At 40.9% G+C, this 17,604-nt stretch overlaps 2 protein-coding genes and 1 long non-coding RNA gene across 4 annotated transcripts; 1 reads left to right on the top strand and 2 right to left on the bottom strand.

Moving 5' to 3' along the window:
* Positions 1 to 945: 945 nt before the first annotated feature.
* On the top strand, positions 946 to 2,846 carry LOC147315608 (uncharacterized). Its single transcript, XR_015124313.1, has 4 exons — positions 946 to 1,063; positions 1,193 to 1,246; positions 1,401 to 1,454; positions 1,535 to 2,846. It is a non-coding gene; the product is annotated as an uncharacterized LOC147315608 (long non-coding RNA).
* Positions 1,421 to 4,093, bottom strand: LOC147315609 (androgen-dependent TFPI-regulating protein). Of its 2 annotated transcripts, XM_086258012.1 has the most exons (6): positions 3,749 to 4,093; positions 3,517 to 3,642; positions 3,308 to 3,409; positions 3,064 to 3,179; positions 2,508 to 2,659; positions 1,421 to 2,392 (listed from the first exon to the last, which is right to left on the bottom strand). In XM_086258012.1, the coding sequence occupies exons 1-6, from the start codon at positions 3,893 to 3,895 to the stop codon at positions 2,355 to 2,357; spliced, it is 681 nt and encodes a 226-aa protein (XP_086114138.1). In that variant the 5' UTR covers positions 3,896 to 4,093; the 3' UTR covers positions 1,421 to 2,354. The 2 variants fall into 2 exon arrangements, with proteins under 2 accessions (XP_086114138.1, XP_086114137.1); XM_086258011.1 differs by having other exon boundaries at positions 1,421 to 2,659.
* A 1,443-nt stretch (positions 4,094 to 5,536) lies between these two features.
* Positions 5,537 to 14,779, bottom strand: sack1ha (scaffolding CK1 anchoring protein Ha). The gene is made up of 6 exons (XM_086258507.1): positions 14,395 to 14,779; positions 13,077 to 13,528; positions 12,802 to 12,966; positions 11,906 to 12,030; positions 6,780 to 11,769; positions 5,537 to 6,677 (listed from the first exon to the last, which is right to left on the bottom strand). The coding sequence occupies exons 2-6, from the start codon at positions 13,518 to 13,520 to the stop codon at positions 6,666 to 6,668; spliced, it is 5,736 nt and encodes a 1,911-aa protein (XP_086114633.1). The 5' UTR covers positions 13,521 to 13,528; positions 14,395 to 14,779; the 3' UTR covers positions 5,537 to 6,665.
* Between the last annotated feature and the right edge of the window lie 2,825 nt (positions 14,780 to 17,604).

The raw sequence follows: 17,604 nt of genomic DNA on the forward strand, positions 1-17,604 counted from the left end.
GTATTTGTGTAAAATGTAAATGCAAACAGAACGCAACGATTTGCAAAGCTGTCAAACCCATATTTTATGCTCATCACATGTTTAAACAGAGACATTTTAATATTTCACAAAAAATATTATCTCATTTTAAATTTGATGGCAAAAACATGTCTCAAAAAAGCTGGGATTGGGACAACAAAATGCTGGAACGATTTTACATCATACAGTATCATCAAAAGAATCAGAGAATGTGGAGAAATCTTTGTGTTCATGGGACAATACTGGACAGCCTCTGGCCTTTGGGCCCTGAGGAAACACAGGCATTAAATACAGGCATTATTGTGTCATGGAAATCAGTGCATGGGGGCAGGAACACTTCCAGAAAATACTATCTGTGAACACAGTTCACCATTAATACAGGTTGTATCATACAAAGAAGAAGCCATATGTATGCATCTCTCATTCAAATCTCTTTAAAATGAAACTGAGCTTGTACTGAAAACAAACAATGCTATCTGATCTGCATTTTAAAATCGACTACTGATTGCACGAAACAGGGGACAGGCTGAGTCAAAAACAGGTTTTTGCATACTTTGAAAGTATGATAAACATACAGTAGATATTATTTCAGTGCATTGCCGGTGAAGGAGGAGGAGGCAGTTTAGTTAAACTTTTCCAAGAGTTTCCAATGCGTAAATATATGACAGAGCGGATGACAGGCAGGTTGTCACTCTTTGACATCTGTTGTTTTTAGGTGTCACTGGTGAGATCATCTTAACCTGCGTTAAGGCTTACAGCTAATGATAGCTCTTATCACACACAAATCCGCCTATTTTACGCAGTTGTTTGCGTAACCGCACATTTATCTCATGACTGACATCATTCAGGCATAAGATAACCTGTTTGGTGAATATGCAGTCTATCCTGTACGGCTGGTTCTTCTATGGGAGTTTTCCTCTCCTGTCTTACGCATTGTGGTCTGATGTCTCGGAGAAGAAGGAACCTCTTTATTTCTCCTTAGGTTACGAATCAGAGCACAAACAGGGCAGACACAACAGAAGCAAACATGTTGTACTTGATCGGAGTAAGTGCAGACCTATTTATATATTATTTTAAGTCTTTTAGCTGTAAGTAAGTTCATTTTTCAAAGATTGTGTTTTCTAGTGGTGACTGTAACCTGTGTGATACTGACTGCTGTTCGTTTTGCCTTAAGATCATTGCTGGTCTTCTCTTTGTCATATATTGGTTTTCAACGGGACTCAAAGAGGTAAGCAGCTATTTATTTTTCTTTCTTTCTTTCTTTCTTTTTTAAATGTAGCTCACATCAAGTAAGAAGCAAACAGAAACATTTATAGAGAGTGCATAGAGGTGGAACAAGGAAGCAAAGACTAACTCTGTGTAATGATTCTTATCATTTTCAGGGAAACAAGTCACAAAAGTCCCAGCTCCCAGAATCCTCTGCAAACAACAAGTTGGTAAGTGGCAATCAAAAGTTAAATGCTGAGCTTACTGAGAATAGTTTGGATAAAATATCTGACTTCAATTTCTTCAACAGAATGATCTGAGCGACGATGACTTGCATTTATTGGCAAAGATCCTTTCGGTTGGATTGGTGGATGCGGATCCAAACTACCTCCATCACCTAAAAGGCTACAGGGACTTGCGTGGTCCCTGATCTCCTTTGGAAAAAAGAAAGAAAAAGAAACAAGGAGCTCATCTGGAGCGACGGATGGATACAAAAACAGACTTTCATGGAGATTGTTAAGGTTCAAAATATTGGGGATGGAGACAAGAGAAAAACCACAATAACAACACTGGTCCGGTCGGGTTGAGTCAAACGATGATTTAATGATCACACACGTGGGAGATGGACACTGATGCAGACAGCCTCAAATGGATTTTGAAGGATTTGTGATGTCATCAAATCAATGCTTATTTGGATTACAAGTTATTCTCACGTCACCCTGCAGATTTTTCATGATCACAGGATAAAACATGCAGTATGTTCAGTTTAAATGTTGCACTGAATATCTCAGAGGTGCACACAACTGCGTTATGTTAAATATGGATCCTGATTGCTTTAATGTTACCTTTGTAACCCACGGCTGTACTGCTTGTTGCAAGTAATCTGTCTCAATAGTGCTATTTAATATTTAGCTAAATGCTAAATTGGTGCTACAAGGAGTGCAAGTGGAGAAGAATACAGTCTTTATCGCAATCATTACCCAGTCATCAAATCAGAACAATGTGTAACGCATTAGGCAAGGGTGTGTTTTGTCCTGTGGTTTAAACTGTTTTTAGTAAGAGAAAGAATGGATTGTTTGCATAGCTTCACTTCAAAAAGAACCATGTGGCCATGTGGGAGAAAGGTTCGATTAATTTGTTTCTCTTGTCTTTTTGTTCATGTCCTTTTCTGGAGAGAGGAGACAAAAGAGAGAGTTAAGCAAAGAGACAGATTAGATTCTGTTGTTGTTATTTTTTTAAACCTTTCTTTTTTGGTATGATATGGCAAACGTAACTCCTCTTACCCCAGACCCGTCTGCTGAACTCGTTCCCGAGCAGGTAGAGCAAGATCACCACAGACATGTTAAAAAAGAAGAAGCCCACCAGACCAGCAGCACTGAAGCGCCCAAGAAGAGGATACACCCAAATCCCGACTGACATGTACACCCATATAATCCTGCAGAACATGTTCAGAATATAAAATAAAAAAAGGAAGGAAAAAAAAGGTTTGGCTCATACAAACATTCACCCAGTGTGTTCACGCAGTTATTGTAACAGCAAAACAGCAGCAAAACTAAACATCTCATATGCAATGAACAGCATGCTTATGGTTTGTTCTGTACTCATGAGGAGTTATTGGCTGCATTACAACATGTGAGCCCGAGCTGTGGAGGTTGAAAAGAAGCTTTTACCCGCAAGCTGTATACACACTGGAGCAGCAAAAATAGATGCATTTAGACAGTGTTGTGCTTTCAGCCACATGAAGGTGAACTTCAATCAGTGTCAAATGAAAGATAAAAACTGAAGAAATGCTTTTTTTAAAGTGCTTGATTATGCTGTTAATGCTGAGTCAGCACTTACCAAGATAAGTAAGCCAAGCCCACGATTCCTAATGCCGTCAGTGCATGTTTAGTCTGTGGGTAGACGTGAGGCTGCATCAGCACCTCTCCAAGTAAGATGGGAAGGACAAATGTGTGCTAAAGAAAAAGCCAACAGCAACATGAGAAGTCCCGGCAAGCCAACCAAGAATTGCTTAAAAATGTTTTAAAAATACAAACGATGCTGAGTAATTATTTATTATGCCGAAGAACATAAGTCAACAGACCATAGCGTGGTTCATCCACGGAGGGAAGAAGGTGTCGATGGTAGCTGGGTAGACTAATTCTCTATCATATGCAAAGATTGCCCAGAAAAGTAGAACAACAAACTAAAGAAAAGGCAGCAAAGGCAGAGTTAATGTGAAGCATAGTGTTTTGCTTTGGGGGGTTTTTTGCACTTGAAAGAATGTAGGATTTGCAAATGTGGGGTTCTCACCGTGCCCACTGGAAAGGCAAAGACAGAGAAGAGAAGGTCTTTAAACTTGCTCAGAGTACTCTCAGCCTTTTTCTCAGGTTGAAGATCATTCACTGCCGCCAGTCCAAAGAACGTCATTTGCAATAACTGAAACATTACAAGCAACATTGTTGTTTTTTCCCACTGTCCTTGTTGGGATCGCAGGGTCATTAATCCTTCACAACAATTACCCATAAACGATCAAGGTACTCACCAAATTCAAAAAAGTGAGGTACTTCCAAGGTCCTCCATAAACAAAGATTCCTGGTGGCAAATCCTCTCCATCCATATCAATTAGATTCTTAATAATAAACGCATACCAGCTGAATGCTGCAATGTGATACACTCTCCTAACAGTCATTCTCAGTGTAAACTTATATTCTTCTGTAATAAATAGTGAAAATAAATTAAAATGCAAGCAAAAAAAGCAACAACAAAACAAAACAAAAAGACTAAACTTCAAAGTTTTCCCTTCAGATGTGAGGCACTTGAAGCAGTGAAGGTTCTTTAAAGATTAGTGTAATTCAGCGCCGGCTTATCAAGACATTTGCAGGCAGCAGAGACAAAGAAACACAAGAGAACCACTGTTCAGTTTTTTACGAAACATATGGCGACTTCTTTCATAACCGCTTGTGGCTGGGAGGCAAATTTATGCACAGTGAGAGTGTAATCTGTTATATAGTGTTTTGCAAGAGAAATCCCAACGAGTTAGGAAGGTTACGTGAGTTCAGATACAGTACTGTGCAAAGGTTTTAGGCAGGTGAGGAAAAAATGCTGTAAACAAAGAATGCTATTTATTTTCCACCAATCAACAAAATGTAGTGAATGAACAAAAAAGAAATCTAAATCAAGTCAATATTTGGTGTGACCACCCTTTGCCTCAGAGCAGCATCCATTCTTCTAAGTACACTTGCACACAGATTTTGAAGGAACTCGGCTGGTAGGGTGCTCCAAACATCACAGATCTTCTGTGGATGTAGGCTTCCTCACATCCTTCTGTCTCTTCATGCAATACCAGACACACTTGATGATGTTGAGATCAGAGCTCTGTGGGAGCCATGCCGTCACTCCAGTACTTCTTGTTCTTCATGCTGAAAATAATTTTTAATGACTGGCTGTATGTTTGGGGTCATTGTCCTACTGCAGAAAACATTTGGGGCCAATAAACAATCATTTATATTTCTGAAAGCATTCTTTGTTTACAGCATTTTTTCACACCTGCCTAAAACTTGCAAAGTTCAGATAGGTAAATATCTTCTGACAAAGACTGGATCACAGAAGAGTTACTTCTTTATTATTGCTGGAAATCTAAATTCAGGAGCTCGACACATCTCTCGCGAGCTTATTAAAATAATAGTAAATGTGTGACGACAAAATAACCCGATAAATTCATAAGAAAGAAAATTTCAAAGAGCAAAAGTTTCACGTTAGAGAATAAACGTGTTAGGAAAAACAGGCAAAAATAAAAATAAAATAAAGTTTTCTCCTAAACTTGTTCTCCCATTACTTTTTCCTGTGATCCTTAAAGTTTTCATAGATGTCATAAATGGCCTGAAGATGGTGCTGGTGTAAAGGCTGTGATCTGATTGTACTGCGCCAAAACCAATATGCAGTATGTTGCAATCACTGTGTTAAAGCTACTAAATCTGTGTAGGTTTAGAAGAGAAATCTGTTATATAAAATATAATGTATGTGTTCTTTTTGGATATTTTAAATCAAATGGAGTTTTCAAGTTACACACGAACATGTTACATATGAAACATTATATACGTAAATATTTAAAAACCTCTTGCAATTAAGGATTTAAATAATTTATTATTTAATTCTGGTTTTATTTTTATTTTAGATGGCATGTTTAATTTTGTGGAAATAGTGTCATAGTACCTAAAATTTACTTTTAAAGCAGTACCTGAGTTTCTTTCTGTGCTATATCAAAGATGAATTTAATGAACTGCACCACAGACATGGGAGAAAAACAACAACAAAAACAAACAAGCCTCGATATATTTAAGAAGTTTTATTTACAAACAGCAAAAGGTGATGAAGACAGGTATGATACTGTAAATCTGTGAGAACTCACTGTCACTGCTCAGCTCTACATACTCAAACATACATATGTAAACTCTTCACAGCTTCAAGATCAGTTTCAACAGACACGTAGAACAAGTACTGATTTAAAAACTGCAGGGTAGAGAAAAGTTTAAAAGACAAATAAAAGGTTGGTTTCAGCAGATTATAAAATACAACCCCATACTGTCGGATAGTTTTGGCTTTCCACGGGCAAAGTAAACACTTAAAAAAGCTTCATATGCTGGATTTTGGGGTTTGTTCCCCAAAATGTGTAAATGAAAAAGCGTTGAATGGTGTATATAAACAAGACCTTGAAGTAAACCTGATGCACCTTTGAATATTCATCATTAACCTTAATGACATCTGCTTTCAACAGCTGAAAACAAAAACGACACAGTGTTACACGTCGACGTCTGAGTCCATCGTGTGCATTTCCTTGTTTTCGGTTGCATGTTTAGGATGAAAAACTTTACAGTTTATTTATGCCAGCATGATCCACAGATCCACTTACTTCCAAATATATGTAATTATCATCTTTTTAAGATGAAGGTGAACCATTATAATACAAACTATAGTATATTACAGCTTTACAAAATCTGACCACTGCAGATTATCAGTTCTCTAACATCTCGTCATAAAACTAGCTGACGCTGCTGTCAGTGTTGTAAAAGATTACGGCAAGAAGGCCTCTTCACAGAAACTTGGTTTGACACATTGCACGTTACCCTGCAGTCAGTAAAAACATGTTCGATCCTGCACTCATGCTCTCAGTTCATACTGGGAGCAACTTGATGATTCAGCCACAGTAAGAAGCTCGTTGTTGAACACGTCGCACGTAATTGGGACAACGGCTTTGCAATAACTTGCATATTGTCTAAATTCACGCTTCAGTACACGTTCCCTGACTCTTCTGTGCATGATAAGCCTTGTTTTCCATACAACCCAGAAGAGAAATCCCATTTCCAACAAATATCTTTGCCAGCTTTTTATTTATTTAATTTCACTTCCTTCTACACATCCTGTATCCACCTTTTAATATCTCATCTTTCTTTGGATCCCATTTAAGTTGTCATCTGTGATAGTAGAGACAAAAAAAAAAAATAGATTCACCACAAGGGCAATTAAATATATATTAATGCTTCTAATAGCAAACAATATTGGTAATACATTCATACCTCAAATCGACTGTAAACCTTCCTCTCCTTTCTCATATTCTGGATCCTCTCCAGCAGCTTTTCTCGCTCCTGAGGTGATTTTTGCCCTTTGTTTAGTTTATCAAGTCCTCGTTCTTTCTCCCTTTTAGCATTTTTGTCAGCTTTGTCTTCTTTCTCGTCATCGGTAACGGGAGACTCTTTGGTAGCCTCATTCCTGCTTTGGCTATTAGCGGAAATCTGCTCCAGGAGCAGCTTGGTATCGTCTCTGAGGTTGCTGCTCGAGAGCACGTTGGCTGTGGATGAGTGGTAGCGAGACTGGCTCGATTTGGGCTGCTTGGATGTGATCTCTGCTGATTCAGAAAAGTTACTTTGCTGTATTTGGTCATTCGTTTTCTCACTGCCGACAGACTCTTTGGCACTGCTTTCCTTTGTACCCTGGGTATGATCTGAGTTTCTCCCGCCTGTGTCCAGTTGCTCAGGCTCTGTTTTACTATTTTCAGCAGGCACAGGTGGCTCTGAGGTAGGCTCATTTGTGCTAGAGGGAGTTTTGGGGGCTTTATCCGATTCTGATGGAGTCTGGTTGGAAAGGGAATTTGTATCAGCGAGAGTGTGCAATGCAGACATGTTGGTTTCTGCTTTTTTAGCTTCAGGGGGCAAAACGAATTCAACTGACTCAGACAAAGGAGAGGAACGTGATCCTGTTTCAGCAGGGGTTGGTGCCTCAGCTCCTGTAAAGTTGAGGTCAGAGGGAGGGGTTGCTTGTATCTGTGCGTCTTGAGGAGCTGCAGTTGTTTCTGACTGCGAAGCATTAAGAGTAGAGTCTGTAATGACAGTGGAGCTTGCTTCTGATGGCAAATGCTTGGCTGGAGTGTCCGTGGGTGTGGGTACAGTAATAGTGGGCTCTTTTAGCTCAGGTACACATGGCTCAGGTGGAGAAGGGCTACTAGGTATGATATCACCTTTGACATGTGAAGATTCAGGAACCACAGAATCCTCTGCAACAGCCTTTTGAACTGAGCAAATTTCTGATTCAGAAACTTCTTTTTCTGTCTCAGTAACACCTTCCTCTGATTCAGAAACAGTCTTTGCAGTCTCAGAAATACCCTTTTCTGATTCTGGTTTTCCAGAAATTGCCTTTTCTGTTTCAGATACACCTATCTCTGATTCAAAAACAGCTCCCTCTGACTTTTCTCGTTCAGAAACTATGTTTTCTACTTGAGAAAGGCTCTTTTCTGACTCAGTAACACCTTCCTCTGATTCAGAAACAGTCTTTTCAGATTCAGAAATATCCTTTTCTGATTCGGGTTTTTCAGAAATGGCCTTTTCTGTTTCAGATACACCTATCTCTGATTCAGAAACATCTCTCTCTGACTTTTCTGGTTCAGAAACAATGTTTTCTGACCCAGAAACACGTCTTTCTACTTGAGAAAGGCGTGTTTGTGGTTCACAAATATCGTTTTCTGATTTTGATGTTTCAGAAATAGATTTTTGTGATTCAGAAACACCTTTCTCTGATTCTAAAGTACCCCTTTCTGGGTCTGATGTCTCAGAAATGGCCTTTTCTGTTTCAAAAACAGCTGTCTCTGATTCAGACGTGCCTATTTCCGATTCAGAGATATGTTTTTCTGGTTCAGAAATGCTCTTTTCAGAGTCAAAAATATCTTTTACTGATTCTTGTTTTTTAGAAATGGCATTTTCTGTTTCAGATAGAGCTCCCTCAGATTTTTCTGATTCAGAAACACACTTTTCTCCTTGAGAAAGGTTCTTTTCTGATTCAGAGATATCGTTTTCTGATTTTGATGTTTCAATAAGGTCTTTTTCTGATTCAGAAACACTTTTCTCTGATTCCAAAGTACCCTTTCCTGGGTCTGATGTCGCAGAAATGGCCTTTTCTGTTTCAGAAATAGCTGTTTCAAACACGACTTTCTCTAATTCAGATACACGTTTGTCTAATTCAGGCATGCCTATTTCTGTTTCAGAGGCATCTTTTTCTGGTTCAGAAACCTGTATTTCTGATTCAGTCATGCTCTTCTCAGCTACAGAAGGATCTTTTTCGCTTTTACAATTGGCTTTCTCTGATTCAGAAATATCTTTTTCTGACCTTTCTGTGGAAGTTGTAGCACCAGAAACGCTTGTGGTGGACTGTAACGAGGATGAGCTTGACTCAGCACCACTAACAAACACCTCAGGAGAAACACCAGATTCCATATGTACAGAGTCAGTTGCTGAAGGAGTCTGGGATGACGGCAACTTGGAAGAGGAATCTAGAGGAGTTTGGTTACTTGTATCTTTAGATTTAGAATCTTCTGCTAACCCTTTTGGCGAGGAGCTCATAGAGTCATGTGCCTCTGTTTTATCATCATTTGAAGCTAATATGCCAGAAGCAGGGTGTGAACTGGAATCTTCTGAAAGTCTGTTCTCTTCAGTGGTAGAAAGAGAAGGCGTACTGGACGATAAAGAAACTGGACTTTTCTGTGAACCATAATCTAGCAGATTATTCTCAGAGGAGGATCTCAGCATTGATGGGTCAGAGGCGTCAACTGTTGATGTTACTGCAGGAGGGGAGATGCTGGTTACTAAATGAGTCAATTCAGGATTTTGGGTGTGAGAAGCCAACGCAGAAAGTCCTTCATCAGAATTGGCACAGACTGATTTAGACTCCTTTGAGGTAGAATCCGGGCTTGGGGTTTCCTTTTTATCAGTACTTTGTGTAAGTGAAGAAACATTAGTGGGAGCAGGATTTGTGGGTGGATGACTGGGGCTGCTCTCGTCATCAGCAGGATCTGACAGCATGGGTTCTTGTGGTGATTTGTTCAGAGGTAACTCTGAGGAAGCAGGAAGAAGATCTGTTGACTGACTGTTGTCCAGTTTTGTTGTGCCTAAATCTTCTGCTACTTTATTTTGTTCTTTAGAGCTCTGGGAGGTATTGGAGTGATTTTCGATCTGACTGTCCTGCTGGTTAATGTTTTCACTGGATTCAAAAGACACACTAGCTAACTGACTGTCTGCAGTAGCACTCTTTTCCCCCTCAGTTTTGGAAGCCCTGTCTTCTGAGGATTCTCTTGGTTCAGGTCCCTCCTTTTTGACACCACTGTTGACTTTTAGTTCAGTTTCTGGTTTCACCGGGTCTTTTCCTTTGCCCTTTGCAGCTTTTGTGGCTGCTTCAGCTTTGCGTTTTGCTGCCAGCTCTTTGAAAAACATTAATCTTACATCAGGATCATTCATATCTGCATATGGTAGAAGGGTGGCTAAAGGTTTAGGTGGTTGTACCGGCTGATTGGTTTTGGGTAGCTCAGCTTCAGAAAGCTTGGATCGAGGCATGGATGGCGAAAGATTAGGCTGCTCTACATGGGGTACTTTTGCTGACTCTGTTTCCTCACGCTTTTCTGAAACGTCTTTTGAATCTTCTTGCTTTGATGAATTTTTATCATCTCCTTTAGTGCTTTCCTTGTCTGGTTTTGTTTCTGTGGATGTCTTTAGGTACCGAGTCCATTCGTAAGGTTCTCTAGCAGCAGTTCTCCTTTGTCCCAGAACTTGAGAAACAAAGGGTAGTTTTATCTTTTCAGATTCAGTTTTGTCACTGTCTTCAGTGTCTCCGTCCTTTTGCTCAGGAGGGGTAGTTTGACTATCCTGAGGAGCTGGCTGATCCAGAGAGCTGAATATCAGAGAGGACCTTAACCTGGAGCACCTGTTCATTCCACTAGCATTTAGTTTCCTTCGGAAAGAATCGGACCGCAGAAGCACAGAAGTCTTTGGCTCATTTTGTTCTCCCTCCTCTGTCCTCTTTTCCTCCTTGTTTGTGGTTTGTGACTCTGATGGTGTTGTTTTGGTTTCTTCTGCCACTGCAGGAGGTTCATCGGGCAATACCTTAGGCTGTTCTCTGGCTGTTGTTTTGGCATAATTTGGTATCTGACTCACCCTGGATATAACAGGAACTTTGAACTCTCTGACATTTGGGATTTTAGGAAGTGACAAATCAACCCCTGGTGCTGTTTTCTGCATGGTGTTACGGGGCTCTTCAAAAGGATCTGGGGCCTGAGGTGGTTCCACTGGCAGGCCTTCATCTCCTGAATTATCATATGCACTAAGGTATGAGTTAATCCTCCAGTTTCTCAGCCCCTTTTTAACCATGGGATCCTTGCGGTCACTGTTAGACTCCTGAAGAAACTGCCTCTGATCAGCGTGGCTGGAGGGCGTGGGAGAGGTTTGGCACGTATATGGATGGCCTAAACTTAGTCTTCTAGGTTGAGACGAACTAAAATCTGCTGCAGGAAGCATTTTCTCTGAGCTCTGATCATAGTCTTTGGTAGATGACAAGTAGTTAAAAACAGGGTCAAAATCAGGTGGTTGCATCTCTTGTGGTAAAGCAGATTCAGAGTATTGATCTCTTGAAAGATAGCCTTGGCTCCAGAACTTGTCATAGCTGTAATTTGCTTCTGGTCCTGGTGCTGGTCCTAGATAAGGCTGCTGGCCCCTGTAAAAATGCCTCCCCTGGGACTCAGGTTCTGGCATTCCCTGAGTTTGCAGGAATGGATAAGGATATCTTCCTTGAACACCTTCAGCAAAGCCAGGATGTTTAAAGGGTCGATTTTCCATCGGTGGAATCCTGGCACATCCCTGATCAAATGATGGGTCCACGTGTGGTTGTTGGGAAGGAAACCTATTGTACAAATCTGCGGGTCCACGCAGGGGTTCCTTAGTGTTAAAGGGCACCCTTCTCCAATCGTCATCCATTCGTTCATCACAGGACTGTCTGGCCCATTCATCTGGTTGACTAGAATCAGCTGCTGGCAGAGTTCTCATAGGCTCCCTGTACAGTGATAGCCTGTCACTGGCGTATTCCCTCTTTTGTAATGGATTCATGTCTTCCACTGGAGGAACCAAATCTTCAACAATCAGCGGCTGGGAATGAGCATACAGGATCCGAAACTCTTCATCAAAGGTAGTCACGAGCTGTCCGAAGAACAGGTGCGCCATGCAGCGGTGTAGTTTCTCAAAAGACCACATGAAGCTGGACATGACATAAGATAAGTGCAATTTAATACAAGAATCGTTAAAACGTTCAATAAACTGTTGCAAACACAACACATTTATTAGGAAACAATCCTGGTGTAGTAGGATTCTGCAGTAGTTTTAAACAGCCTCACCTGTAATTTCCACTCAGCACAGCCCTGCAGTCAGTCAACAAGAAGCGATCCATCATCTGACCTTTGAAGGATTTGCCTGAGCGACACTTGTACGAGCTGCCAGACACTGTTCTCACTCGTAAAAACTGCAAGGCACAAGGAATCACCTTAAGATTTATAAAACCTAAAAATGTATGAAGCACATCTAGCAATGTTTTCAATTGCATAAATCCAAGATAGGTGGCAGCATTGCATTAGCACTGCGTCTTCTGAGATAACGTCACAGAAAAGGAGAAAAAGATTGTATACGTAGTTCACTTTTGCAGTACTATACTGGTCATGTGATTTTTTTTAAACATCACTAAATGAGTCAGTCTCCATTTACTCAACATATCAGGCTCAGATGTATTAATACTGGCATTTTATTTATATTACACAATAGCATAAAATGCAGTTCTAAGAACTTTCCTGTGCCAGTGGAGACTTGAGAGAGTCATCTTTTACCAATTGCTTAGCTTTTGTTGGACAATATAGCTTACTGTGAAAAGACCACTGGGAGATAAAGCTGGTGATATTCAAAATTTTGTAATACTGTCAACAAATCCCATGAAAAGACAAAACAACTATGGGTCATCTCTCAGTGCTTTCCAAACACCCCCACCCCTCCTCAGTGGCCTGTAGTGCCAAATCCATTCATTCCAAATGAAGACAAAACAGCCTTCAAAATGCATAATAAAAATAGATTTCAACCATTTAATCAGTTTAAGCAGACATAAACAGCAAATTTGTTAAGGACTACTTTGAGCCACAGATCGTGCATATTGTATATGAAGTAAAAGGCCAGACATAAAGTATAAATGGGAGTGGAAATTAAACATGTAAGAAGACAAAATGCATTGCAAAGAATACTCAATCACCTGAATGCTCTGCAGGTTTACTCTGCAGTTGGATACCATGCTCACAAAGTGATGTGCATTCAGCTCGTCTAGAAGGATGTAGACAGCAACGTTTCTCGTGGCAGCGTTAAGGACATCCGCAAAAATGTCAACATCGGTAAACATATCCATCGCTATGGCAATGACCTGAGGAAATGAAAGAAAACAAAGCGACCAAAGCGAAAACAAAAGCGCCATGAGCATGACAGTCGAAAAAAGAACAATGGTGATTAATGTGAAGGAAACCGCAGGCCAACCTGTTGAGCGTTTTTGATGAGTCGCCGGGCCTGCTCCTTGATACTTGGCATGTCTGGCTCAGGGGGGTTGACCAGAGTGGTAACCTCTGTGGGCACACTGAAGAGTTGCAAGTGGGGCCACCCGAGGTCCAAATCTGGGACGTCCTGGTCGCTGTGAATTGGCCAGTAAGTGTCTGAGGATCCATCTCCCCCGCTTTCCAGAAAAAGCTGTTCAGAGTGTCCGATCAGCTGGGGACCCTGAACGAAGCCCATAATGTGCTGAATCTCAGGTGTGGACAGAAAGTCCACCACATCCGCCTTTTTGAGGAACTCATAGTACCCCTCCAAATCCCCCTCAACCAGAGCGTCAATGGCCAAGCGGTACTCTTCCCGGTAGTGAGGAGGAAGGTAGTTGGGGTCCAGGGGGTTATCCCCAGCAGAGGAACACTGAGAGCGACGCGCCATACTGTGGTCTTAGGAGAGGACAAAGGGCAAAAAGATACGCAACTTGTAAATGTTTTTGAACCAAATTTGGGTTCAGCTGTAATCAGATACACTCACACAACCCACAGATGTCTAATTCGCTGCTTCTTGTTGTCATGCGAGATAGAATAAAATCTAAAGATAACAACATGTACTATTTGACAAAAAAAACCACCCTGACATGATAAAGACTCTAACAAATCAAAAGTAACAGAAGCATTTATTCTACTGTTTGTGTGGCATATTTACACTGTCTGGGTCCATAGTTACAACAGTGGTGGAGTTCACTTTCTTAAAAATCAACTAGCTGCAGCCAAGTTGAGATACCACTCTATCAATACACCGTGACAAACCCAGCTCAACAACCCAAAAAATAAAAATAAATAGACGCCAGTGGATACTTCTCAGAGATATTGCAGCATCTGCTACAATTTCATTGGACCGGTGAAAGCACAATGAGGGAAATGGAATCTAACCACAGGATAGATGGTTAGGGTGTGGCCCCTCCCTCTGGCCAAACACCCTCGACTCCATTTGAACTTTCATGTAAAGCCAGAAATCTCATATAAACGAGAAAAGAAACACCAGGAGTAAAGAGTAAAGCTGAAAGCCCTGGAGCAGACGTTAAAGGACAACAAGCTCTAAGTAAATAAGTTAAAGATAAAATAGCTTTGTGTTGCCGCTACGCAAGTGAGTCTGTCATTTACGGACAAAACTTTTCCCCCCACCGAGTTAGAAAAGTTAACCGGAGCTGGGTCAGTCTGTAGTCTCATGTTGGATCCAGCTAGCCCAAACACCGCAGGGGCTAACAGCACAGAGCCATACAGCCCCCACAGTTACCGTCTGCTGAGCCTACCTCATTGGTGTACCCGTCAAGCTCTCCGTCGGTTAAACTTCACAGCAGTCATCTTGCTTTCTTCACCGTGTTGTTGTTCACAGCTGTACCGAGCTTCCAAGTCCAGGTGTGACCTGCCGAAAGTTTACTCTTACACTGCCTTTTCCCCTGTCACCCAGCTAAACCAGTTTGCTGTCATGCTTGAGACATGTTGGCGAGAATGTCTGAGACGCATCGACCGGAGGAAAAAAGTAGTGTCGACAGACCTCGCCCCGCCTCACCGGCTGCAGCAGCTCCGCAGTTTGTTCACTTCTGCTCAGCTCTCAGTGTCCGTGGCTGTCCTGAGCCAGCTGAACTCTGCCCAGATGTTATCATCCCACTCCTGACACTCACTCGCTACTACTGCTGTAAACTGGAGCCGAACTTTGTGGCTAGTTTTAGCCCTATCAGGTAATGCGTTGCTAGTTCATAAAAACCCTGCGTTGATCGCTCATATTTCTCTCCCGCCCCCACCTAACACTGTTCTGAATCATTAGTTATTATCAGTTAATACGTTTTGTGTGATCGTGCTGGCAGATATTGTTACCCGGTTATAAAGGCCAAGGATAAACCCACTGTAAATTAATTATCAACAGGTCATAGCAGGGTGTTCCACCAGGGAGTAGGGGCATACGGACACATTAATACAGACATAGTAGTTTGAGACGGCTGTTGTTACCAGGGACGGAGCGAAGGGCATGGCTCGGTACCCCCCCCCCCCCCCCCCCCCCCAAAAAAAACAAAACAAAACAAAACAACAAAACAAAACAAAAACCCAAACAATCAGGAAGAAAGGCAAAAATGACATAAAGGGTGGATGAGGAGATTTAATTCCTTCTATAAAATGTTTAATAACATTACACGTAATAAAAGCTATTAGCTTTAATTGTAGGTACACTCATGTACCCACGCACACTCTGGAAGGAAATCGCACTGACATGGCGACAAGTGAAAAAATAAAATTTTTTTGAATCAATTCAAGCGACTTCAAACAAATAGAGGTGAAAAAAAATGCAGGCTGGGCAAAGCGAGTGGTATCTGGGATAAACTCAACATTCAGGCGAGTGACTGTAGCTACCTGAGGAGTGAAGAACATACTGTAGTTGACTGAGATATGACCTGGTAGTAAATAGAGGGCCATCTAAGCAACTGGAGCCTGGAAGTGACCATTTCAACACGATGTGCTAGATGTACTGGTGTACTGCCTATCATTCCCTAAAGCTCCATCCACGCTGCAAGCAATTTGCTTTGAAGTCAAGGGCTGGTTCCTTGCATACATTCCAGGCTCTGGTCTAAGGCCTTCTAAGGCAATATATCAGTTAACAGTATCCAGCGATAAAAGTTTATTTCAGGTCCCGCCCACTTTGCATAGCAGTTAGTTAGTTAGTTGCTTGTAGTCACGGAATGTCATTCACCTTCTATGGCATCTGGTTGCCACATCACTGTGATTTGCCTCAAGGATGGGTCCTGTACTTTGCAAACTGCAATCAAACAATGTATAAATAACATTGTAACCAGACTGCATTTTGTTAACTATGTTACTTTGCAGTTAAAGCTTGTGCTTCAGAGTAGCCTCTGACTTGTTCCATGGCAGCCATGTAGGCAGAAAGGTCTGTGTACATTGAAATCATTATAAGTCAGTGAATTTTCAATCAGTTTTCGGGTGCTTTTCTTTGACATTTGTTTCTTTCTGATTGAATTTTCAGATTTCACATGTTGTACCGCTGTCCTGACCTTTGGATTCATAAGTCAATAATATCTGTTACTGCTGATATTCTGTTTAGTTTTGTATAATTTGACATACTTTACCATTTTCCCCAGTTTTCCTGGCTTTTTGACAGCCACCCTTCGACTGAGACTTTATCTGATGAGGCTTTGGTCAATAGTAGATAGATCAACTAAAGGGTGAGATGGATCTCTCGGGAATCAAAATATAAAGAAATGATTGGACACTTTGCAAAGTACTGTAGAAATAAAATGAGAAGAACATGCCATCAGTGACATTGGTTTAGTCCTTTTTTGGCAAATGAATAACACTTAAGGAAATGTTTGTGGTTTAGGTTTAGGATTAATGCTTACTTATTTAATTGACCAGTTTTTAATGTTTTCTTTCATTCACAAAACATCGGGGTGGCCATTAAGGGTCCATGTCTTACTTTTTCTCATGGTGCACTAGCTGATAAAGCCATCTCTGCTTATAAATATGTTAAAAATGGGAACTAATGGGACTTCAGATTCAGCTGTACCTAATTATAGGCCTCTTCATTAAAAAAAATCATAGTTAATCATATTTACTTTGATGATATACGCTGAATAAAAATAAACAACTACCGGTAATTTTAAAGCTGTTAAGAGGTTGAGACGCTGCAAAGGAATAAAACTAATTAATACAGGAATGAAACCTATCCTCTCTGAACAATGTAAACAGTCACTGGAATTCCATTCAAGCCTGGATTCTGTAGAAAAGACTTCCTAATAGGTTAACCTCAAACTTCTTACTATGATGAGCATATTAACAAACAATAGAAACACTGGGCGAGGATGATCATTACAAAGAGTGCCGCCCTACCAGCCCTTGTTGAAGGTGTAGCCTCAAGTGTGCAAAAAAAAAGGCTACACCTTCAACATGATCCCATCATTCATTCTTTTTTTCTGCTTTTCATGCTTCATTAACGATTTCTTTTGTGGCATTCACTATAAACTGAAATGATATTATCCTTTCTTTGTTGTTTACTAAGGGTTCTCATGTGGAAATGTAGCCTAAAAGTTGGAGGAAGGACATCTGGGTTTCCAAGACAGGATTTTGCAACCCGTGTTTTGTTAAACCTTGAAAGGAGAGAGATAGAGAGGCTAAAATTCAGTGATTTTTCTTTAAGGGCAGCTCCAACCTCATACCTAAAATAGCCATGTCAGCGTGAACGCTGATGTAACCAATCCAAAGGAAGTGAGACAACATAGCAGCTCAAGTAAAGACTTGAAGACAATCCTTCATTGTTCGCTTCAGGCACCACCCAAGGCACACAGAGGAGCAGTTGGAATAGAGACATAAAAAGTCATGTTCTCTTGGTTCATAGATAGTTGCTACACTACATACCATTGGGTAGCATTCACAGTGGCAGTCCTTTAACCCATGTAGCTCTCAATAAAAATACACAACCCATGTCTTGCCTTTTGGTTTTGTGACTGACAGCA

This window comes from Aulonocara sp. 'chitande type north' Nkhata Bay, linkage group LG13 (genome assembly GCF_057382095.1).
Source record: "Aulonocara sp. 'chitande type north' Nkhata Bay isolate Kocher_YH1m ecotype deep benthic linkage group LG13, A_spYH_male_GT1.1, whole genome shotgun sequence".
Lineage (NCBI taxonomy): Eukaryota > Metazoa > Chordata > Actinopteri > Cichliformes > Cichlidae > Aulonocara > Aulonocara sp. 'chitande type north' Nkhata Bay.

What these genes read in the sequence shown, in the direction of transcription:
- LOC147315609 (XM_086258011.1), bottom strand. Translation starts at nt 3,895, where the DNA reads ATGACTGTTAGGAGAGTGTATCACATTGCAGCATTCAGCTGGTATGCG. An exon ending in CGTGGATGAACCACGCTATG is followed by an intron (nt 3,180 to 3,307) that starts GTCTGTTGACTT and finishes CTTTTTCTTTAG; the next exon opens with CACACATTTGTCCTTCCCAT. An exon ending in GGCTTGGCTTACTTATCTTG is followed by an intron (nt 2,660 to 3,063) that starts GTAAGTGCTGAC and finishes CATGTTCTGCAG; the next exon opens with GATTATATGGGTGTACATGT.
- sack1ha (XM_086258507.1), bottom strand. Translation starts at nt 13,520, where the DNA reads ATGGCGCGTCGCTCTCAGTGTTCCTCTGCTGGGGATAACCCCCTGGAC. An exon ending in TCATCAAAAACGCTCAACAG is followed by an intron (nt 12,967 to 13,076) that starts GTTGGCCTGCGG and finishes TCATTTCCTCAG; the next exon opens with GTCATTGCCATAGCGATGGA. An exon ending in TAAACCTGCAGAGCATTCAG is followed by an intron (nt 12,031 to 12,801) that starts GTGATTGAGTAT and finishes TGTGCCTTGCAG; the next exon opens with TTTTTACGAGTGAGAACAGT.